The sequence below is a fragment of the Lithobates pipiens genome, unplaced genomic scaffold (genome assembly GCF_037356315.1).
Source record: "Lithobates pipiens isolate NorthernLeopardFrog02 unplaced genomic scaffold, aLitPip1_a1.2 Scaffold_30, whole genome shotgun sequence".
NCBI classification, from domain to species: Eukaryota; Metazoa; Chordata; class Amphibia; order Anura; family Ranidae; genus Lithobates; species Lithobates pipiens.
Window position 1 is genome coordinate 126,482,481 of NW_027507791.1, and position 25,779 is coordinate 126,508,259.

The following is a 25,779-nucleotide window of genomic DNA, read 5'->3' on the forward strand; positions in this document are numbered from 1 at the left end:
CTCACAGCTGGGAAAAATAAATAAATCCAAACAGCCTGCCAAGTTTGATCACAACACAGAATACGTAGAAACAAGATATCTTTTTGTTCTTTTATCAAATGAAAGAACTCCATAGTGTAAATGAAGGAAGTTTAACCATTTAAAGACCAAACCTTTTCTGACATTTGTTGCTTACAAGCAAAAATCATTATTTTCTGCTATAAAATTAATTGGAACACCCAAACGTAATATTTTTTTTTAGCAGAGACCCTATAGAATAAAATGGTGGTTTTTGCAATATTTTAAGTCACACCGTATTCGCGCAGCCGTCTTTCAAACGCATTTTAAAAAAAAACACTTTAATGAATTTTAAAAATAACTAAACAGTAAAGTTAGCCCAATTTTTTGTATAATGTGAAAGAAGATGTTACACCACAAGAATCGTGATCTTTATTCTAGGCAAACGTTTCCCATTTTAGCTAAAATCGTGCAGCTCTAGTCCACTCTTATGCATCTGAATTCCTAACTTCTTGGAAAAGGAATAAGATCACCACTAATAATAGGACACAACAGGGATGCTCTTACAGGTTACTATAGACAATGCAGCAAATGAATCTTTGGTGGACACTGACACATTTATTATTTAGTTCAGGTATTTATATAGTGCTGACTATGTACCCTTTATCAGTGCTGTATGGATACCTGACACATTCACATCTGTCTGTGCCCTCAAGGAGATTATAATCTAAGGTCTCTGTGTCACATGCATACACACACATTCACATGTACAGTACATAGGACCAATCTAGATAGGAGCCGATTAAGGAGGAAAACCAACACAAAGAAAAGGGAAAACATGCAGACTCCACACAGGTAATGACCTGACTGGGATATGAACCAAAGATACAAGGCACTAGTGTTAACTACTAAGCCACTGAGTCTGACACATCTGAAAATGTAAACTGTATAGTCAAGTATTGTCACGTAAAGCTTAACTAAACTCAAAAAAAAAAATGTCATATATGGTAGACTACCACTGCTTAGATGCAGTGGTTGCATTAGTTACATTTTTTCAAGAACATTTTCATGAAGTACAGAAAGTACTCTTTCATAGTTTCATAGTTAGTAAGGTTGAATAAAGACACCAGTCCATCCAGTTCAACCTGAGTGAGTGTCTACAATAGACCCTATCCCTGTACATTGCACACTCACATTGGTCCCTACCCTCAAGGCGCGCACAATCCAAGGTCCCCATTCATATACTAGGGCCAATTTTGAACAGAAGCCAATTAACCTACTAGCATGTCTTTGGAGTGTGGGAGGAAACCGGAGTACCCAGAGGAAACCCACACAGGCACAGGGAGAACATGCAAACTCTGGGCAGGTAGTGTCATTGTTGGGATTTGGGGTTGGGGTTTTGTTGTCTGTGCCCCTGTTCATAATATTTTATCTCACTTTCTGTCCCAATGACAATTGGATTTTGAAAATGTTGGGTTGTTGTGGAAAAAAGGATTGGCGATAAAGCATAAGTGGAGGTACCTTTTTTTACCATAATAACTCTTAAAGGAGTGAATTTCCCTTCCTAGGGGTAGATTTCCTCTTACTTCCTGTTGTCTGCCTCCCGTTTGTAAGTAGGAGTGATTTGTAAGTTGGATGTTTGTAACTAGGGGACTGCCTGTACTGCTGCAGAAGGAAAAATGTTGGATATATAGGTTGAAGTCCCTCATGCCAGTTGGACTTAATACTGAACTGAATCTCCAGATTTTCCTGAAAAACTGAGATGATAGTTCCTTGTGCTTTCCTCTCTTCTTCCTCTCTCCACCCTCTTCTCCCCCCCTTTCTTCCTCTCCCGTCCCTCCCACCTCCTCTCCCCTCTCTTCCTCTCTCCACCCTCTTCTCTCACCCTTTCTTCCTCTCCCTTCCCTACCCCCTATTCCTCATCTCTTTCCCTCTTCCTTTCGTCGCCCCCCCCGGAGACTCTGTATATAAATTGCTATACTCTCAGGATGGCCCTTTGGTCTATCTTGGACTTTATAGCTAGATTGGCTTAAGAATATTAATATCATACTCTATACTTCTCCAACTCTCCAAATATACCCCCCAAAAATATCTCTCCCTCACATTATTCTCCTTTTATATATTAACATGACATAATAAATCAAAATAAATATAAATTTCTTAAGAAGAGAATGGAGACATTTTACAATTTATAATGGACAACATGTTTAATGTCCCTTTAAAGCTTTTTAGATGGGCGGTACCATTGGAAGAAGATCACTGTTTATAAGGGTCGCTGGTTAGGACCCATTAACATCCAGATAAAGCTACGTTACTTCCGTAGCGAAACGTATTGGCATCATTAACGCCCGTGACACCACCTGTAACATCCCCGCTTGTGTTGGTGGGCAGTGAACAGGAGGAAATGTACATTGAGCTGCCCTGCAATTGATTCAGGGGGAGCTTGTCAGGTCCTTGCAGTACCGATTCCCTTTACACCACATGTTTGGAAAGCAAACATGCAGAGTCTGTATTATATACAGCACCAAATGCAGAGAGGACATGGGAATGAAGACAGCCTGGAGGGAAGAATTCACAGTGGTAAAGTACCTAAGCCATATCTAGAACCTTATGCATTAGACTTTGATATGACCATGGCTTTAACCTTCAGCCTCCTCCTGTCATCTACTCCTCTTCCCTTGCATAACTGACAGTCCTCTGCTGGCCGACCCACTGCTTTTACCGCTCCCACTGATGTGGCGGATGACATTCCACCTGTCAGCACAATTTAATTAATCTGCATTAATAGTGATGAATAACAGCAAGTGTTCAAGTTGCCTGTGATATATTCTCTCTACTTTAGGATATATTACCGGTTGATCCTTTGATTAGCGGAAGATGACTAACCTGACTCAATGGGAAAATGAAATTTCATTATTGTATCTGGATGTCCAAGAGATCCCAGTGACATCAAAAACAAAAACGTGTCCCATTATTGTTGTTATTAGTGGCATGCACCAGCGAGACTTACATGCAGCCATGACCCTGCTGTATGGATAAAGTACATTTCTGCTCACCTTGAATATTGCACAGACTCCCCCCCCCCCCATGATTCCTGTGATACTACCATCATCCCATTAAGCATCTGGGAAAGAGAGGTTTCACTATCCCTTCAACACCCCCGGGGTAATTCACATGACATATTATTACACACGCATTGTTGTATTAAATTACCCACGCATGTGATTATTATCGCTTGACATCCTGCCTGTGCATTATATTAGGTGTCTGGATGTTTTGTGTTTTATTTGTATATATGTTGTTATGTTACATGTATGTCTGTGTGTGTTGTCCTTTGATGAAGCACCTTATTCAGGTAACATTTTTTATTAAGATGACACCATGAAGCTGCAATTTACAGAGTGTAGCACATTGTTGCTTTTACTGTTTGCCAGTAAAATATATTTTTTGTTTAGATACCACTGTAGCACTGCCCTTTTGTTACCAATAGTAACCGCTATGCTTTCCCAATGACTCTCATTGGGATACCCTCCTTTTTGTCTACAGTTTATGGTTACAATGACAACACCTTCCTTATATGATGAGTGGCAGGAGAGTATCTTATAAATGAAGTGGACCTTTGTTATACCAGTTATCCTTTTATTTTGTTTGGAGAAAAAGACTGAACTGATTCCTCCATCCACACATTTGCCCTGTATCCACACGCTGCCAGAATACACAGATCAGCACTGCAGCCATTGGCTACCGCCACTGACCAAGCAGCACTTATCTGATAAGGTGGTTGAGCAGAAGCTGATCCGTAGATCAACTTCTGTTCAACTGCAGTGGCTGTACATGGATTCAAATGTAGCTTTTCCCTGCTGAACAAGCAGAATTTCAATCCATCTGTGGCCACCTTTATCTTCCTTCAGTAAACTATTAGTCTCCTCACTTCTCTTGTGTTAGATATGAGCAAAGACAGGCATATTTAAAGTGCAGCCTGGGTGGCAGCCATTGCGTCTTCAAAAATACAAAGAAAAAAAAATGCTGTCACCCCCCCCCCAAGGACAGGAGATTGTTATTGGTATGATTTTCAGGTGAAAAAACCTTAATAAAAGAGAAATGAATGCAAACACTACATACAAGAACTGGCAAGTGGCGGTAAATTACATTTTTGGTTTTGGGTTTATATACGCTTTAAACGTGTTTTTATGTTTTCCGCATTTTAAGTTTCATCTTAGTATATTGACCGCACTGTGTGACCATTGGGGAAATATCTATTTTTGGTGGGCTAACCATGATAAAAGAATGTGGATGTCACTACTGATCTCTGAAAAATGTGATTATCCTGGCTGTCCGAGGTCTCAGTACCTTCAAAGTCACTAATCGTGAAAGGTGAAAGGCATGCAACAAGTGAAGTCAAAGCACAGTCAGAACACCTGATACTAGTTACAGGTCGGTGATGCAAAAAAATGTGCAGCCATTGGATCAGCAAGGCAGCCAGGCAACTAGCATGTTAAGAAGAGATCAGCAATGGTTACATGTGTATTTCTTTCAGTACAGGATTCCTTTAACATAATAAATAGATGAATAACCTCACATAGGCAGTAATGAAGCTCAGGGATTATTCTTTCTGAATGAGTGGCCTGGCTATGCCGTGCTGCAAGCCAGCTGTACAGCCAGTTCTACAGGAATTAGTGAAGAACAATGTACACTTGAGTTGTATGAAGCTAGAATTTAATTTCAATGGCAAATGGGTTTTTCTCATTGGCGGCAATCCATTTGCTGAATTACTGCCAGCTCTCAGTACAGTCCGCACCAAGTCAGAATAAATTTTAGCACTTATTGCTCTTTCATTTCCCATTCTCATCTTCTCTGGTCTCCACACCTTCGTGGCCTTATGCTAGGGAAGGTCCAATAGTAAATGTGTGAAAAGAAAATCACGATGCTCTTACATGGAATTCAGTTATATAGTTGATGCTTCTGCAGGGCAAAATTCAGTTCAGGATTTTTATGTGAATGTGGTCAGCTTAATGGGAACAATCTTAGCAGGTGCTAACATTTAAACCCTGTATTCTTCATTACATATCCTGATTCCTGACATCGCTGTCTTCTAGTACAGTACAATACTTGTGTTTTACTCTTCCTCACATCTTGGTGAATGTCTGTTCTCACATCAGAAAGCAGTATATACACCAGGTGTCATATCTTTCAAATAATTTTCATGCAGCAGTTGCCCAAAAACGATAATTTTTTCACTTTTTAACAGGTTTATACAGGTAGCCATTAGTAGCCATTAGTGGGAGAATCTTTTAATCAGTTTATGAACTATTACCAAGAATATATGAGACAAAAAAACTTAAAACGAAAGTATCTTTTTTTCTTTTTTTTTTTACGGAGCTTTGCGGTACAGTACGGTGCTTGTCGAAACCCTGTGAGCAAAAAACGTGCCTCTGAAATCGCAGCACACAATAAACATGCATGAGGGCACAGTAATAGCCCAAGCTTCATAAAGAAAGGGTCTCAAACCCTGAACCCCCCAGGGCCTCAAGTGTCCTGACAGGGGCAAGGCACTCTATGGTCTATCTGAGCTGAAGCCAGGTGGACCCTGCTCCTTAAAGGGGTTGTAAACCTATGTGATTTTTCACCTTAATGCATCCCATGCATTAAGGTGAAAAAACACCTGCCAGTGACCAGCTCCCCAGCCCTGCCCTCCCCCCCCGCACGTTTTACTTACCTGAGCCATAGAACTTGACCTACGGGGCAACGCTGTCTCTCTGCCCAGGGTTCTCGGCTCTTGATTGGATAGATTGATAGCAGCACAGCCATTGGCTCCAGCTGCTGTCAATCAAATCCAATGATGTGGGTGCCAGGGGGCAGGGCCGATTCCTGCATTCGGCCTCTATGGAACCCGCCCGCAAGGTAACCCCCCCCTTCTCCTAAGCGGTTATCTGATGTGGGGAGGAGCCGTGAGAGCCGCCGAGGGACGGAATAGCAGGTTTGGAGCCACTTTGTGCAAAAGAAGCTGCACAGTGGAGGTAAGTATGACATGATTGTTATGAAACTACCCCTTACAATCACTTTAAGGCCTGCCAAAGATGATCCTGCAAGTACTTGGGACGGGCTCTCCAAAAGAGAGCCATGTGCAAGAAAAGCAAAAGTGACGTGTCCGAATGCCAAAACGTGGACTTAAAGTATAACTTTGGATAGAGTGGAGAAGAACTAGAACACTTATGCCGTGTACACACGACCAGACTTATGTCCGACAGACTTTCGAAGGAGTTCTGCCGGAGTTCTGACAGAGTTCTGATGGACTTTCCGAATGAGCGGACTTGGCCACACACAATCACACCAAACTCCGACGGATTCGAACGTGATGACGTATGACTGGACTCAAATAAGGAAGCTCATAGCCAGTAGCCAATAGCTGCCCTAGCGTCGGTTTTAGTCCGTCGGAATAGCATACACACGAGCGAATTTTTTCGGTAGGAACTGGGTCCGGCAGAGTTCTGGCGGAAAAATTTGAAGAATGTTCCATTTCTAAAGTCTGTCAGACTTTTGCGAATCAAAAGTCCGTTGCAGCCCACACACGATCAAATAGTCTGCCGGAATCATTCCGTCAGACTTTGGATGTTGAAAAGTCCGCTCATGTGTACGGGGCTTTATAAGTTCTATTAGTCCAATGCCTTCTCTATTTCTCCTGGTGAAGGAGAATTCCAAATTTTGGGTAGTCACCAGAATAGGAAGAAAGGGGGGAATCCGCAAATGGGAATACCAGTTCTAGTGACAAGCAGGGATTTTGCTCACCTTTGAGGAATTTTATCTCTCTTCTTTCTGTAGCTTTGGGACAGGAAGTAAATGGGAATCTCCCAATTGGGAAATGGATGGAAAAAACGAACAGGGGTTATAAACCTCCCTTACGCTATCCAAAATAAAAAAACAGCATTTGGCTTTCAGACTACTGGCACAAAATGAATTATCACCCCTGAAAATATGAGTCACTCCAGTCTGAGCTTACACAGGGCTGAGGACAATTTCTGTCCCCATTTTACAGCACAGGGCTAATCCCCTCCACCAGTGCTGTGACATGGTATAAGTTATATGCACCCCCTTCATTTAAAAGTAGCAGCTATTTTTTTTTCTCTCCGGCTGAACAGAGTGGTGGGGGGCCACGGAACATGGGGTGTGTGCTGCAGGGAAGAGGGGCATTAAGAGAGAACCCATTGTTATGCTCTACATGGACAAGAGCACAAGTTTTCTTTATTATATTCATAGAACATTTCTAACAAGGCAGGAAAAGCATAATAAATCTTAGCAAGTCACAAAAACCTTATAGTACAATGATTCTAGAAAGAGTTGGGAGCACCTAATGGACAATCGGGGTAAACGTGGAGTTTCCCTTAAAGGCTTTGCAGAATACAGGATAAATAAATGCACACATAAATCACCTTAAGCTTCACAGAAGCAGAGACATTTGAAGAAGGGTGGCTGACACAGAATTTTTTTTTCTAAGCTTTTTTATACTGACAGGAAGAACAATTTAACCAAACACCAGGCCATCATTTTGCCAGTCAAGTGTGATATGGGTTGGTCGGGGGGAGACACACGCCTCTATGATTTTGAGGAAGAATTGCTGAAATTGCAGTAGTTAGGTTTAAATCAGCTGTAGGTCCCATCATTAGAGAGCACTGAGATTCTTTTATCCGTTGTAGGCGAAATAATGAATTCATAGATAAAATGCTCTTAACCCCAGAGGGGGTGTAACACATTAATATTGTTTGTATTGAGATTCTGTGAACAATACGCTTCTCCCTTGCAGAAAATGGTTTTACTCATGTAAAACTTTCTGCACAACCACACAAATGATCGCGTTGGTTTTTTATAATTATATAGTGTATGAAGTGAAAAAAGATCATAACAGATAATCTCCGGGAAAAAATATTGTGCATTACTTTACAGTGAGTACAAACTTTATACTCTTTTCTATACAAAATAGTGTAAATGTGCATTAGATGCTGTATAAATGGTATTTTGTTCTTTTATTTTGAGGCTGTTTTATTAATTAACCTCTTTGGCGGTATGATTATGTCAGATTTTTGATGCTCAAAGCGGTACATTGTTTTGCATGGAAATTTGGCGTTTTATATTGTAGGCCTGTAATTCTTAAGAATAACATACATTAAAATCTATCCAAATAAGAGTCTAGTAGACATCCCGGGTATGAAAAAGTTTGAAACAAAATCATAAATTATAATAAATAACTATAAATAATTATAACAAATAATAATATAATAATAATAATAAAAATGATTCAATAATGTAATCAAATCAAAAACACTGAAATTTGCTCAGTTGCTGAATTGTCACTGTCATTACTTTCAGTGTTTGATGATTGATTTCCCCACGATTCACTATCACTCAATTCTGCAAGTGATTCTAATTTATTATCGCTGTTTTGTAGCCGATCTAAAACCGCTTTTGATGTAAAGGGACACTTTTTGGTTGCTATGGACAATCTCCAGTTTCCAAGCAGAAAGAACAGTATATATAATATAAAACTGCAGGCAGGGCACTGGAAAAAGCATTAGGTACAAAAGGGATGTGAAATAATGTGATACAGTAATGTAATCTGTAAGATTACACTGTACTGTATGTGTTATGTGTTTTAACTTTTTGAATTTTGCGCTGTGCTCCATTCCCATGCGTCGTGATGCTCACAGGGAACGGAACTCGGCACTGTGATAGATTGAGCGGAGACACGGCTTGCACACACAGCGGGGAGACATCGCAGGATCCTGGGGACAAGGTAAGTAACTTTGCCTGGATCTTGCGATGCGATCCCAAATATGGCTCGGGGTTACCACTTTTGGTAGTGAAAATTCACCCCGAGCCACACTCGCAATTGCCGCTAGGGAGGTAAAAGACTAATGTTGATCATCGAGGGGGTATGCGTAAAAAGTCCTGAAAACAACTTAGGTTGCAGAGGGGCCCACTAAAGGCACGCTTCCCAGGTGGTGGGACGAGGAATCAAAAGAGTTATGCTGGCCATACAATATACAAAAAATCGCCTGAAATTCAGTCATTTAGACAGTTCGTTAATTTTTTTGGCCAATTAATGGGCACAAAGTCGATAATTTTTGGGACGTTTTTGAGTCAAAAAAACTAAGGACAAGTTGGAAATTTTCTGTCGAATGAACAATAAATTGAAGGGTTAATGTGTTTCCCATCCGGACTGTCTGCACTAGGTACAGTGCCTTGCGAAAGTATTCGGCCCCCTTGAACTTTTCAACCTTTTGCCACATTTCAGGCTTCAAACATAAAGATATAATATTTTGCCCCTTCCAAATCCGTCCCGCTGACCCTTACATGTTTTCAACTTCTGATCCCAAACCTTAATATCAAACACTGGCTAGCCAAAGGTATCACTGCAGTTAGTGCCCTACAAATTGGACCGGCCACAAAATCCTTTAGATCCCTCCAATTGGAGTTCGGTTTGCTACCGGGCGACATTTTTACCTATAACCAAATCTCCCACTTACTTTCAACTCTCCCGGACCCGTCCATCGTTTTACCATGGAGGGCCCATCTGTATTTCACTAACCCTACCACGTCCATTAGAGGTATCTCATTATTCTATGGTCTTCTGCAGCAGAAAACAACATTTATTAAAACTCCCTCCATCCGGTCGTGGGAATTGGACTTGTCCAGATCCTACACCGTGGAGCAATGGAGATATGCCGTCTCTTCCACCTATAAGACCACTAGATGTGCCAACTTGTGGGAACTTTACCAGAAGTTGCTGCTGCGATGGTACCTGACACCCTCAAGGTTGGCCCGCTACATCTCCCAAAGCTCACCAGCATGCTGGAGAAACTGCGGACACAGAGGCACACTCTTTCATATTTTCTGGGAGTGCCCAGCAGTCCAGCCTCTGTGGACTGCTGTATTTAACGTAATATCCTTGATCTCTAATTCCCATGTGCACCCATGCCCAGGTCTAGCTATATTATCCCTGGGTATTGAAATTCTACCTCCTAGTTTAAGGAAAATTACAACTCATATTCTCCTGAGCGTACGCCTGGGGCTGGCCAGGGAGTGGAGGTCGACGACGGTGCCGTCGCTCCTTGGCGTGCTCCAGACAGCTCACTTACATATTTCCTATGAGCTGATGTTCACCTCCTCCTTGGGCAAATATACTCAGGCTTACACAGAATGAGAACCTTGGCTAAACTGGTATAAGGGACATACAGTGTAACTGAGAACAACTGACATCCTGAGAGGGAATAGCTTCATAGCTAGGATTGGGGGGGTGCGGCCGGCCGACTCGGGTGCAGTTTGATCCCAGAGGGGGCGCCCGGGACGGTGGGACGTACGCCCTCTATTCACTGTTTTCCTTCTCCTTTTGGGATATTCTTCCATACTCACCCTTTAAGTATATATCTTATCGCTGAGTTCACAAACGGTTACACTAGACTGTATCTCCTGGTCTGTAACTCAATTTTTGATTTGACTTATCTATGTTCATGTTAGAGCTGCATTTGTTTAGACAGATCTTTACTCTCCGAGAATAATTCATTGTCGAACCTTTTGTACTTTTTTTTTCTTTTTCTTGCTAACTGTGCTACTTCTATATTGCTTTGGTATGTACTTGACACTATAGTATGATTCATGCTTGTTGTGTATATCCTGCTGTAATTTTCGTGGAAATTCTATAATAAAAATATATTGTTATAAAAGATATAATATTTTAATTTTTTGTGAAGAATCACCAACAAGTGAGACACAATTGTGAAGTGGAACGAAATCTATTGGATATTTTAAACTTTTTTAGCAAATAAAAAACTGAAAAGTGGTGCGTGCAAAATTATTCGGCCCTTTACTTTCAGTGCAGCAAACTCACTCCAGAAGTTCAGCGAGGATCTCTGAATGATCCAATGTTGTCCTAAATGACTGATGGTTATAAATAGAATCCACCTGTGTGTAATCAAGTCTCTGTATAAATGCACCTGCTCTGTGATAGTCTCAGGGTTCTGTTGAAAGCGCAGAGAGCATCATGAAGACCAAGGAACACACCAGGCAGGTCCGTAATACTGTTGTGGAGAAGTTTAAAGCCGGATTTGGATACAAAAAGATTTCCCAAGCTTTAAACATCCCAAGGAGCACTGTGCAAGCGATCATTTTGAAATGGAAGGAGTATCAGACCACTGCAAATCTACCAAGACCTGGCCGTCCCTCTAAACTTTCAGCTCAGACAAGGAGAAGACTGATCAGAGATGCAGCCAAGAGGCCCATGATCACTCTGGATGAACTGCAGAGAACTACAGCTGAGGTGGGAGAGTCTGTCCATAGGACAACAATCAGTTGTACACTGCACAAATCTGGCCTTTATGGAAGAGTGGCAAGAAGAAAGCCATTTCTCAAAGATATCCATAAAAAGTCTCGTCTAAAGTTTGCCACAAGCCACCTGGGAGACACACCAAACATGTGGAAGAAGGTGCTCTGGTCAGATGAAACCAAAATCAAACTTTTTGCCCACAATGCAAAACGATATGTTTGGCGTAAAAGCAACACAGCTCATCACCCTCAACACACCATCCCCACTGTCAAACATGGTGGTGGCAGCATCATGGTTTGGGCCTGCTTTTCTTCAGCAGGGACAGGGAAGATGGTTAAAATTGAGGGGAAGATGGATGCAGCCAAATACAGGACCATTCTGGATGAATCCTGTTGGAGTCTGCAAAAGACCTGAAACTGGGACGGAGATTTATCTTCCAACAAGACAATGATCCCAAACATACAGCAAAATCTACAAAGGAATGGTTCACAAATAAATTTATCCAGGTGTTAGATGGCCAAGTCAAAGTCCAGACCTGAATCCAATCGAGAATCTGTGGAAAGAGCTGAAAACTGCTGTTCACAAACGCTCTCCATCCAACCTCACTGAGCTCGAGCTGTTTAGCAAGGAAGAATGGGCAAGAATTTCAGTCTCTCGATGTGCAAAACTGATAGAGACATACCCCAAGCGACTTGCAGCTGTAATCACAGCAAAAGGTGGCTCAACAAAGTATTAACGCAAGGGGGCCGAATAATTTTGCACGCCCCACTTTTCATTTTTTTATTAGTTAAAAAAGTTTCAAAAATCCAATAGATTTCGTTCCACTTCACAATTGTGTCCCACTTGTTGGTGATTCTTCACAAAAAATAAACATTTTATATCTTTATGTTTGAAGCCTGAAATGTGGCAAAAGGTTGAAAAGTTCAAGGGGGCCGAATACTTTCGCAAGGCACTGTATATGTAAAAAAACAAACAAAAAATGCATCCGATTTTTCGTATAGTGTATGGCCATCATTAGATTCAGAGAGTATAGAATTCTGAATAACTTGTTGGGAACAGCAGTACCATGTTTTGTGGTGAGTAGCTGCTTTTTTCAGATTGGGTGTAACACAAACCTGAGGAACAGCATCGAAAAGCATTAGGACTTCCACTGCAACCTGCCCAGATGCAAGTCATTATCCTGCTCATAATACAGCATTTGTATCTTCAATTTATTCATCAATGTAATACTTTACTCTGGATGGCTTTTCTGTCTCCATCCTGTTTCTTATACCTGTCCTACTTTTCCATTGAAATTAACAAACCATATAGAGGTAAACTTGAACACATATGGTCACTTTAAAATGTTCCCATTAGAGCCAGACTGGACCTAAGCTGCATTTCAGGCATAGGACTGGTCATATATCTATAGTATAGCTTGGGTTTCACATTACCCGGCACCATAATATACACTGTATTGTCAAAGGTATTGGAACACCTGCTTTTACACACACATGAATTTTAATGGCATCCCAGTCTTAGTCCGTAGGGTTCAACATTGTGTTGGCCCACCCTTTGCAGCAATAACAGCTTCAACTCTTCTGGGAAGACTGTCCACAAGGTTTAGGAGTATATCTATGGGAATGTTTAACCATTCTTCCAGAAGCGCATTTGTGAGGCCAGGCACTGATGTTGGCTCGCAGTTTCTGCTCTAATTCATCCCAAAGGTGTTCTGTTGGGTTGAGATCAGGAGTCTGTGCAGGTCAGTCAAGTTCCTCCACCCCAAACTCGTTCATCCATGTCTTTATGCACTGGTCCAAACCATTTGGTGGAGGGGGGATTATGGTGTGGATTTGTTTTTCAAGGGTCGGGCCTGGCCCCTTAGTACCAGTGAAGGCATCTCTTAAGGCATCAGCATACCAAGACATTTTGGACAATTTCATGCTCCCAACTTTGTGGGAACAGTTTGGAGATGGCTCCTTCCTGTTCCAACATGACTGCGCACCAGTCAGTGCCCAATGTCCAACCAAGTGCTTGCCCCGGCCTACCTCCGTGGGTAAGTAGATAAATGAAGAAATGAAGGGGGGTAAATTCTTCCAGGGCTGAAGTGGTTAACATGCAACGTTATAAAACAGTAAGGACTAGGCATAAGATGACATTGGGTGCCCAGATCAGCCTAAACAATAGCAAGGCCACCTCAAGTGCAGTAGTGAGCAGGAGTAAATGTGGCAGATTCCAGACACCCTCTCTGGGTATATCCACCAGGGCTGCACATTGATTGAAATCCAAAATGTCATTTATCGATCACCAAGATCACATCAAAGGACACCAACACACAGGTCATAACTAGGAGAGCTAATTGGATCCTTTGAGATAACACAGGATTTGAGCCCAAAACACAATGAGTTTGATTTACTAAAGGCAAATATACTGTGCACTGCAAGTGCACTTGCTTCAGAGCTTAGTAAATGAGGCAAAGAATACTCAATCACATGCAAGAAAAAAAAACTGCATTGTTGCTTGCACATGATTGGATGATATAAATCAGCAGAGCTTCCCCTCAAAACTGCATTTGTAGTGCACAGTGTACAGTATTTGCCTTTAGTAAATCAACCTCTGCATGTTTTTAATGCACCTCAGCTGCCTGTCAAAACTCGGCAATGTACTCCAGACGACCACATACAAATTGTGATGGCTGCAAGACTTTGCAACACAACACAGCCAAAATCAGTATCATGAGTCAGCAGCTTTACCCATGTAAAATGGGCCTAAGGTAATCATTTCTGGATCTTCTGATGATCTCAATATGTTTTTGTATACCTAAAGGGTTAAAACCTCAGAGCACGCAGAAAAATACATTTTCTGACTTATAGGCTATTCTTTTTACATCCAAAAAAGATTAGGGTATGCGATTCACAAGAGCTAGTGGTAGCAGATACAAATCAAATTTTAAACACATTGGATGGATATTTTATATGTAATTCCACCACTGATTACATGTTGAACAGAAGACGTGTTGGATCCAAGAAATTGCCCCTCAATCTGTAGGGATTTCATCTCTTAGCTAGCTAATGGAGTGCATCACTACTATTGCCATCTTCTTTTCCTCTGCTTCAGCTCATCTGGAAAGTAGAACAACTTAGGCCGCGTACACACGGGCGGACTGTCCGCCCAACTAGGTTCGTCAAACAGTTTGACAAACAGTCCGTTCAAAATTAGCATGAACGGACTTGACCACACACGACGAACGAACAGTCCGCTGAAAACTTGCACGATGACGTGAACGGCACGTACGACGGGACGAGAAATTCGACGTCCAATACACTGCAATGCAACCTTCCCCGTGTAAATTCTTTCTGAGCATGCGCGAGACTTAGTTTGTCGAACAAGCCTACACATGAGCGGACTGTCCGCTCAAACCAAGTTTCAGCGGACAGTCTTACGGAAATTCCGAAAAACTTTGTTCGTCAGACTGTCCGCTGAAACTGTCCGCTGAAGCCCACACACGAGCGGACTGTCCGCTGAAACACTGTTCAGCGGACAAAGTTGGGCGAACAGTCCGCCCGTGTGTACGCGGCCTTATAGGTAAATTAGGTAACTATGCTTAATGTTGAACAAACCTTTTGTATTTTTATAAACGTAATCAAATAATTTCTGAAAGTGGTTTCTGATCATTGTAACACATGATTCTAGGCCAGCATGTGCTGTAATTTCTATGTGAAAACCCATCCTGACCGATTTGGTGCTTTTAACAGAACCTTTGACCTTAATAAATGCAGTAATCCATTATAACCAATCAGAATTCATCTTTTATGCCGTGCACACACGGCCGGACTTTTCGACGGACCAGGTCCGACAGTCTTCCCGATGGACGTTCGGCGGAGTTCCGGTGGACTTTCTGAATGAACGGACTTGGACACACACAATCACACCAAAGTCCGATGGATTTGAGCGTGATGACGTACGACTGAACTAGAATAAGGAAGTTCATAGCCAATAGCTGCCCTATCGAAGTTTTTTTGTCCGGACTAGCATACACACCAAAGATTAGGCTTTCTCTGTCCGGCGGAGTTCCGGCAGGAAAATTTAAAACATGTTCTATTTCTAAAGTCGGCCAGATATTTGGCAAGAAAAGGTCTGATGGAACCCACACACGATCGAATTGTCCGATTGGCTCGTTCCGTCGGACCTTTGCTGTCAAAAAGTCCTGTCATGTGTACGTGGCATTACTCTGTAAATTAAAATCTGATTGGTTGCTGTGGGTTTTTGCACTTTGGATGTCAGTAGTATTCTTTAGACTGCTTTGCTAATCTGTCAGCGTATTTTGGAATAGCTGTAATAAAGCAATCAATAGTTTTAATGGCTCACTGTATAAAGTTAGTGATATAGTTCTGGGTGAATCTGAACTGGCCATAAAATTGATCTACACCGACCATAAAATGTGCTATGCAAAGTATGAAAAAATAATAATAAGCTGTTGTATTTGCTTGACGTAAAAGCTTACAATTCAGCGCGCCGGCTGAGAAGACACCTTCGCTGTTGTCAGGTCTGGCATAGTACAGATGCGTTCCTGTGCCCTGTGCTTTGTTGTTGCTGATTGGATTTGACGTGTGAGGTGGAGGAATGAGGGGGGTATGTGACCTGAATGAGGGTCGCCCACCGCATCACGTGTCAGGACAGTAATGCGACGTGACACCTCTATTCTGCATGTCCTGTATCAAAGACTTGGCTAGTGATAATTGTGGCTATTTACCATATCTTTTTCTATTTGTCTGTTAGTAAATAGCTGATGGAGATAAAAGTGTGTCAAGACCTCCTTTTAGCAGGCATCTGCATCCAGGGATAAGGATTAGAGTCAATTCTCTGACTCTGAAATGGTTAATTGCTAAAAAGGATGCACTTTTCTAAGAACTGGTTCTGGTTATTCAGGCTTAGGGGAGGAAATGGTTAATAGATAAATGTACAAAATTATAAATGACCCAAATTCCCTAATAGTGTCTTTAAGGGGACTTTTTTAGGTTCCCATTCCCCCACATAGACTACATCAGAATTACAAACATCCATCCCCTGTGGAGAGGTGTGCTGGTTTGAACGCTACAAGAAGTAAGGGGTTAAGCTGAGCCGCCTGCGGCTGTCAACATTAATTTCTCCTCGACTCTGTAAACATCAGGAACATAAAAGGCCAATTTCACAACTAAATATAGCAGCGTATTTTGGCCTGATATAAATGGCAGATCGCTGCTGTAGAACACGACAGGCTGAGTGTCCCTGTGATGCACGGTGGGGAGAGAAATGTCGTCTGCAAAGGCCTAAACACTAGGCAGAGCTGGATCATATGTGGGTGATAGACACTTATCTTTTCAAATCCCAGGCAAGCCACAGATATAGGTGCAGAACTTACATAATGTAACTATGTATATGGTAAAGGTTTTAGAAGAAGGGGTCTTCAGCACATGGTGCATTACACTACATGTTAAAGTGTTATTAAACCCACAACAGTAAAATCACTCTGCAATGCAGTAAAGCATGCTTGTTATACTCACTGTGGAACCTAAGGGGTTAATCCTCCGCATTATGTTAAAAGGCTGTTTGATCCTGTCTTCTCTGACACTCCCCTTATTTTACTGTCCTCAATCCATCTGCTGATAGTACAGAGCCTTGGATGCACTCTGCACATGCTCAGTTTGGTGTGCATTGCTAGAGAGTTTTTTTTTTTCCGGGAGAATGCATGTGATCAGCACAGGGCCAATCAGCACTGTCCAGACAGAGGATCAGGGATCATACAGCCTCATAGGACAGTCAGAGGAGAATGAAAACTCTACCTTCAAGCTTTAACCAGTGCTTGACTGGACACTGATAGAAGTCATAAGACTGTTAATGATAAAAAGTATTTAGCACTTTATATTTAGGAAAATAATTGCCATGTTCTGTGTACTATTGGAGACTAGATATAGTGAATGCAGGCTCTTGGGTTTAAGAACACTTTAAGAGTAAGACCGGCCATAGACAGAGCGATTTTCTTTCCGGCAACCAAGGAACCTCCCATGCATTCAAAGTACTAACAATAATTTACAAAGCCATCCATAACTCTGCCCCCAGCTACATCACTGACCTAGTCCCAAAATACCAACCAAACCGCCCTCTTCGGTCATCTCTAGACCTCCTGCTCTCTAGCTCCCTTGTCACCTCCTCCTATGCTTGCCTCCAGGATTTCTCCAAAGCTTCTCCCATCCTTTGGAACTCCCTACCCCAATCTGTCCGACTGTCCCCTATTCTATCCATCTTTAGACGATCCCTGAAAACCCTTCTCTTCAAAGAAGCCTATCCTGCTTCTAACTAACACTGTTTTACTTCCTCTATCAGCTCATCCCCCACATCTATTACCTTTTGTATCAATTGCCCCTTCCTTTTTAGATTGTAAGCTCTAACGAGCAGGGCCCTCTGATTCCTCTTGTACCAAATTGTAATGTAAATGTAATGTCTGCCCTCAGGTTGTAAAGCGCTGAGCAAACTGTTGGCGCTATATAAAACCTGTATAATAATAATAATAATAATAATAATAATGCAGCTATTGTGTTCACAATTGTGTTCTAAACAAGCCACTAGCAATAATCACATATAAAATCCAACAGGCTGTTTGTACCCAAGTTGATTGATCGATCAACTTGAGTACATTCAGTCTGCCCATACATGGTTCGAATTAGCAGGAACCAGCTGGGATTCGAACCATCTATAGATGGCTTAAATGATGAACACATACAGTGTAGCAATAATAGTTCACACTACTGTACCGTTAGATCAATTATTTCTCCTCTTCCTCTCACGGTCACGGGCCATGCTGCCCAGCAAAAATGTCAGTTAAGCCAGCCATAGATGGTTTGAATTTCAGCCGGTTCAGCAGGAACCAGCTGAGATTAGAACCATATATGAGCAGACTGAATGTACCCACGTCGATCAGCTTGGGTACAACCATCCTGCCAGATTCTTCATGCGATTATTGCTAGCAGCTGTTATGGCCGGCTTTAGTTACAGAAAACCCCAGATTCTGTTGTTAAATGGTAAGAGCGGCTTTCAATCAACCAGCAGGGGGCATTGAGTGCAGCAAAATAGATGAATGCACAGGGCGACCACCGTCCTGCATCATTTTGTGGTCACCCAAATAAAGAGAGAGAAGAAACTAGCAGGATCAACAGGTATTTAGAAAACATTTACTCACATCAATATTAAAAAAAAAAAAATTATTTCATTTACAAGGCTGATTTCTTTAACTTTGGGATAGGTACTTTCGTTACTTTTATGTAGAGAACAAAACAATATGCAGCCCTGGCCCAGAATACGTAGCAGAAATCTTTTTGCTTTGCTCTACAGTTCGTTCCACCAAATCAAGCTGAAGTCTTTTTGCATTCCCAGGAATCCTGCAGCTCTCTGTAGAGGACACAGCCCTGAGTGACAGCATCGCTTGGGGAACATAAAGCTATTTTACAGGCCACTGGAGATCCTGTATCTGTTTACACATAGTATATTAGGCACTTTGCAGTAAGACAAAATTCTTTCAGAACTTGAAGATAAGGCCATTTGGATTTGTGTCAGGGAAGAAAACTAAAATGCTCTGGAAACAGACACTAATGTTGAATTAACAGTGCGAATCACCACATTGGTAATGCTACTGTCCTTTCCCTCCCATAAACTCCATGTCCAATGTCTGAAACATGTCAAAGTGTATGTAAACCCTGAGGGCTTGTTCACACTTGCACTTGGGGGGGTGGTAATAGCCCCCCAACCGCTACTCCCTTTAGGTGCAGAAGCAGCAACTGGGGGTGTACATTTTCAGCGGCTGTCAAGCGCAGAATTATATCTCCTGCCACTTACAGCATGCATAGCACCTGCAGAATGTTACCTGTTTAAGTGAATGGGGCTGCGCCGCAAGTGCCCAGCAACTGCATGTAATGCACACAGTTGCGGCATGCTAGTGTAGGGATCAGGGGGTTATTGTAGGTGTTGAGGAGGTGATACAATGCCTCCTCATTGAACCCTAAATCCATTTTTAGCATGTTTTGCAGCATATCTCACTGTATTTAGTTTAATGAAGCAATTCTTTTTTTGTGAATCTCTTGCAAAGCCTCTGACCTAAAGAGTTCTTGTTGCAAGTTGACAGTGCTAAAGTCGGGCATAGATGGATCGAATCTTGGTTGGTAAAGCAGGGATTAGCCGAGATTACAACCATCTATGGGCAGTAAATGGACTTGAATTCATCCAGCCTGTTGGATTTTGCACACATGTTTACCACTAGCGGATTGAGCCGCTAGCAGTAATCATTGTGTTATGACAGCTGGGAAGGCTCCCTGCACCCCCCCCCCCCCCACCGGAAGAACACAATAGCGCAATTTTCTTTCCTTCCACCTTTCCAATTGAATCATCTATGACTTGCATTAGTCACTGCTTTGCAATTAGCAGCGGCGTTGTCAGCGTACCGTGCATGCTCCTTCCGTTGGCCATTGGAATTCCTCATAGGCCTGATAGACAGCCCAGTGTCCAAAGAGAGCATACAGCAGGCTGGTAATGGGTTGCGAGACGTGATGCCAGACATTCAGAAAAATAGATTGTAGGTTTAGTTACGCTTCTTTAACATGGTGGTACTGTTCAGTGCAGAGTTAGGCTCACTGTCAGTGGCGGCCAGTGATGGGGGGGGGGATAGCAAACTAACACCAAACCCCCTCCCTCGCGGGAGATGGACGTGAGTCCTAAGATTCCCAGGCCAATCGGGTCACAGGGAGGAGAATCAGGAAGACAATAGCGAATTTTAATTCACTATTGTCACGAGGCCACCCTTTTTTGAACAAAAAACCCTATTGAAATCCATGCGTCCGGCACCCTGCATGTAGATCCGGCGCCCCTGCATGAGCGGCCAAACTGCTCACATGTGTGTTTTCTAAGGGGGTTAATATAGATATATATTTTTTGCTAATTATACTGGTAATGTTATGTTTAAGCACTATTTAATGGTAGTAGGGAGCAAGCAGCTGTACTAAAATGGTGTGTGTTCATATTTGTCTAGAATTCTGCTTTAAAGGGCCATGTGTTATTGGCATAGAAATGGTTAATAGGAAGAGAGAGGCACTAAGATTTCCTCCAGAGTCCTAAGAGTGGCTCCTCTTCACTTGTTCTCCCGTTAGATGCCGCGAAAAGCTCAGCATGTTAGAACAAGCATTCCCATTACAGAGGCCAGGGTGGGGAGCGACGGGTGGTGCCTCTGATCGCTAGACATCGAAACACGAGAGGTGCAGGGAGGCTTCAAAGCTCCAGAACTCCGTCCTTTGATGAATTTTTCATGGGGGAGTTGGGGGGGTGCTGAGCAGCCTCTCGTCTCGCAGGCCAGAGTAATTGATTAATAGAAGGTGTGCTCTGGAAAATCCATAACCTGGTGCACGTCTGACACTCTACATTGAAAGAGAGAGAAACATGAACTTTTGCAGAAAATTAACCCTTTACTATATCTGGCTCGTACTAGAATAATGCAAATAGTTCAACATTTCATATATATGGGTCCTGCTGCTACTCAGATTGAATGGGATCAACAGCTTGTGAAGTTCAGCAATGCGTACATTATGTGTATTGGACACATAAGGACTAAGTCAGAAGGCATGTCCGCATGCTATAGAAGCTTCAGAAATGCTTCAGAAGTCACACTAAGCTTTCAATCATGTGGGATTATTAGGGAATAGTTCTTCCCATGTCACACATCTTCATTAGAGGGATCCTATCCTTCTACCCAATCCACCCAGAAGGATGTGATAGCAGAGAGGCGAATGCTAAATTTCAAACGGTAGATTTTTGTAGCAGGTCAGTTACCCAAAATCACTTGCATTAAATTAGTGGCAAATGGCTTTTTATTTTGTAAACTTCACAAGTAGCATGTAGTAGTGATTTATGTAGCTGGCATGATTGCACTGTGCGATTAATAGCTACTGCATATCACTATATATATGCTGGGTCCTTCTGGGCAGCTGTGGCTGCCCTGGGCGCCTGTCAGTTCCAGTTACTTACTTGTACAGAGCAGTAGATAAAGATGGCTGAAGGGGAACCTGCAGCTTTTCCCTAGTTTTGGAGGCCCCCAGGAGTGCAGGACATTGTAGATCTCGGGCATCATGGAGGATCTCAGTGTACATGTAGGTGCTGCTGGTTCTTGCCTATGCATGTCTGGGCCGGATACACTGCAAAGAAGCCCCAGTTGGAAGAAAGAGTCCAGTCTGATAGCTGAATGCTTGGAGAATGGGGTGATGGGGAAGTGAGAGGCGTTTGTTGATCAACACAGAATTGCCCTCATAAACTGAAGCCTTCTGCAGCCACCAGGTCAGGCCAAGGGGAAATACCCAGTAAGTTGGCATAGAAAGTATGAATGCACCCATACCTTTTTTTAAAGACGTGTACGAATACTGATACTTTTTCTTAAGTAGACACTGATACCAATTACCAATGCCTATGTTGCTGGTGGTACCTATTTTTGGTGGTGCAGAGGTAGAGCATTTGCCAGAGCTTCTTCGGTCCGGATACAGCGTCTCACACTGCCGTGCCCTTGTGCGATATCCTCCTGCATCTTTCTCTATAAAGGTGGCAATTAGACTGGGTTTATATATGTGCGATCCAGTTTTGACAGTGGGATTTCTGCCCCCTACTGTGCGACTGTTCAGCGGTTCATGTGCAATTCAGGTGCGAATTGTCAAAGTACATGACGATAGAAATCTAACCTGAACCGTGCTCAAAATCATACCAAACTCTTTTTAAAAACGCTGTGGCTGGCCCGCCCATATGTGATCCATCTCCAGTAGCCTCCCTGGCGGTATGATTCAGTCTGGTTTTAGGTGCTGAAAGCGGTACAATTATTTTGCATGGAAATTTGGCGTTTTATTTTGTAGTCCTGTAATTCTTAAGCCCCGTACACACGAGAGGACTTATGTCCGACAGACTTCCGAAAGGAGTTCTGCCGGAGTTCTGCCGGAGTTCCGACTGAGTTCTGACGGACTTTTCGGCTGAGCGGACTTGGCCACACACAATCACACTAAACTCCGACGGATTCGAACGTGATGACGTACGACTGGATTCAAATAAGGAAGTTCATAGCCAGTAGCCAATAGCTGCCCTAGCGTCGGTTTTAGTCCGTCGGAATAGCATACACACGAGCAAATTTTTCGAAGGGACCGGGTCCGGCGGAGTTCCGTCGGAAAAATTTGAAGCATGTTCCATATTCTAAAGTCCGTCAGACTTTGGTGAATCAAAAGTCCGTTGCAGCCCACACACGATCGAATAGTCTGACGGAATCAGTCCGTCGGACTTTGGATGTGAAAAAGTCCGCTCGTGTGTACGGGGCATTAGGAATAACTCTCTTAAATCTGTTCAAACCAGAGTCTAGCAGACATCCCGGGTATGATAAAGTTTATAATATAATAAAGAATAATAAAAATTATTCATTAATGTAATCAAATCCTAAAACACTGAAAAAGGGACACGTTTTGGTTGCTATGGACAATCTCCAAATTCCAGGCAGAAAAAACAGTATTTATAATATAAAAGTGCATGCAGGGCACTGCACAGACCACTAGGGACAAAGGGGGTGTGTAATTTTTTTATACAGTACTGTAATCTGTAAGATTACAGTGCTGTGTGTGTTTTGTGTCTTTTTACTTTTTTGAATTTGCCGCCGTTTTCCGCTCCCGTGCCCTGTAACGTCGCAGGGAACGGGGCACGGCAGCATCCAGCACTGTGAATCGAGCGGAGGACAGCTCGATCACACAGCGCGGGGGACATCGCTGGATCCAGGGGACAAGGTAAGTAACTCTCCCTGTGTCCTCCCTGCATCCAGCGATGCGATCCTGAGTCTGGCTCGGGGTTACTGCTCCTGTTAGTGAAAGCCCAACCCGAGACTCGGGATTAACGCTAGGGGGGTTAAAACGGATACGGTTGAAATTCGCATATATTTGACGGTTTGCGGACTTGAAGGTATCTGTTCTAGTATCGAAGCATAAGCATGAGTTCAAGTACTCGTGCAAATTCTTTGTATCGGCACTGATATTGGTATGGGTGCAATGCTAATCGAAAGTGTGCAACTTCCTGGGATTGCGGTGTGTGTGTAGGGTGGCCAGCTTGAACTGTGCACCTACTTTCATATTATCCTCCGAGTGTCGATGGCTGGTGCCGCCTGCATGCTGAAGTCTTTTCTCTACTGTCTGCCAGACTCAGTGCTGCTCCAGTGATCGCTCTTTTTTCATTGAAATTGCTTGTTGCAAGTTTGTATCCATTTTGATGGGTGTGTACATTAATGTGAAAATTCCAGATACTGACACTGTGAAAAAATGTCTGCTCCAGGGACTTACAAAATAAGAATTAAAAATAAGCAGAATTGGGACTAATAAAAATTACTAAAAACAACTTGGATTGTGATGAATACGAGTTTAAGATTTAAAGTGTGTTTATAGCCCAATTGTATAAAAAAATATGGTAGGGTAGAGTAGAGTTCTTTAGATAGAGTAGGGGAAGTTTAGAATTGGTTTGGCAACACATTGTTTGAGATCTGCCATGATGGGGCGTGGGGCATTTTGGAATTACCAGGCCTTGGTCTCCCTAAGGTTGAGAACCACAGGTTTACACCATAGGAAGCTAATTGTTCCATGTGTTTAGCGATTGATAGCACAGCATTTAATTACTAGTGATTCTAGGAGTACAGTTCAACTACTAAAAAGAGTACAAGTCAGACTGTAAATATTTATGAAAAATAAAAAAATGTCACTGTCCAATCACATGCTGGTGGTGGGTCCAGGATGGCCTAGGCTCAGAGGAGGTGGGTTGAATGAGACTGGCCATCAGACTGAGGACATCTAGTGGCAGAGGAAAAAGTACCGTGGGAGTAATTGGTGAAATTGCTGAAGAAACAGATTTTGTTATTTTAACTTTTAATGGGCTTTTATTTCATTTTTCATTTGTTCTGCTTTAAATGAAAGAAGCTCTTGTGTACATTTATGTCAATGTTCAGTTTATTTGTAAGAACACAGATTTTAAATTTTCAGTGTAATGGATAAATATATCAGTTGATAAATGGTGTATTATCCTGAATGATGTTTTCTATTTTTCTTTATGTTTAGTTTACAAGCCCTGCGGAAAGAAAAGTCCAGGGACGCTGCCCGCTCCCGGCGTGGAAAGGAGAACTTTGAGTTTTACGAGCTTGCCAAACTACTCCCTCTGCCCGCGGCCATCACAAGTCAGCTAGACAAGGCATCCATCATCCGCCTGACCATCAGCTACTTAAAGATGAGAGACTTTGCCAACCAAGGAGACCCACCATGGAACCTACGTATGGAAGGCCCACCGCCCAACACTTCTGTCAAAGGTGTGTGCGCTCACCATGGTCACTCACTGTAGAACTCCTAGATTACTGCACTGTTCACCTCACTTCAGCAATGTAATATTTCTTATTCATGATAACATTTCTACGCTATGATAGTTATGACTGCGTGTTTGGCTCAGCAGGCAGGGCTTTGCTTTAAAGCGTTAATAAAGCACAACCCCCCCCCCCCCAAAAAAAAATCTCCCCCCTGCAAACTAAGAGCATAATGTACTAGTATGCATTGCATACAGGCAAATTGTGAAAGACTTGCCTTAAAACTCCTTGATTTCTGCACTGTCCATCTCACATCAGCAATGTAATTTGTCTTATTACTGATAACATTTATATGTTATAATAGCTATGACTCTGTGTTTGGTTAGCAGGTAGGGCTTTGCTTTAACAACTTTAAGACCGGACGCGTTTAAAAAAAAAAAATCGTATTTATTTGACCATTTTTTTTTTTACATTTTTATACTGTTTTAAAAAAAATTTAATTCTGTCACTTTTATTGCTATTACAAGGGATGTAAACATCCCTTGTAATAAGAAAAAGCATGACAGGACCTCTTAAATATGAGATCTGGGGTCAAAAAGACCCAAAATTTCATATTTACACAAAAATGCAATAAAATAAATAAATAAATAATTTGTCATTAAAAAAAAAAAAAAAAAAAAGGCCATTTAAGAACTATGTGCGGAAGTGACGTTTTGACATCGCTTCTGCCCTGCAGTGTCATGGAGAAGGGTGGGGGCCATCTTCCCTTTGCTTGTCTCCATGCACAGCCACAGGAAGGATCTGATTGCCTCCGCCACTGCCGACAGCTCTGGTAAGCGGCGGAGAACACCGGACGCGGAGGGGGGGCCCTCTCTCGCCGCCGATAAAAGTGATCTTGTGGCGAATCCGCCGCAGAGACCACTTTTATCCTGTACCGGACCGCCTGCCGAACATGGGGATACCAGGGTTATGGCAGCTAGCTGCTGCCACAACAGCAATATCCATCCTCAAAGTAGAGACATACATCGACATGTGGCGGTCCGGAAGTGGTTAAAGCGGTAGTAAAGTGCAAAAAATTTTCCTCCTGAAAATTAAGACCATAATGTGCTAGTATGCATTG

General features: G+C 42.5%; 1 protein-coding gene across 8 annotated transcripts in view; it reads left to right on the forward strand.

Annotated features, from left to right (window-relative positions):
* Window positions 1-25,779, forward strand: part of NPAS3 (neuronal PAS domain protein 3) — a 623,665-nt gene that overhangs the window by 256,673 nt on the left and 341,213 nt on the right. For all 8 annotated transcript variants that reach the window (XM_077464822.1, XM_077464823.1, XM_077464824.1 and 5 more), the window contains one exon: window positions 24,424-24,668. In XM_077464822.1, coding sequence (XP_077320948.1) covers window positions 24,424-24,668 — 245 coding nt within the window. The remainder of the gene's footprint in view (window positions 1-24,423; window positions 24,669-25,779) is intronic.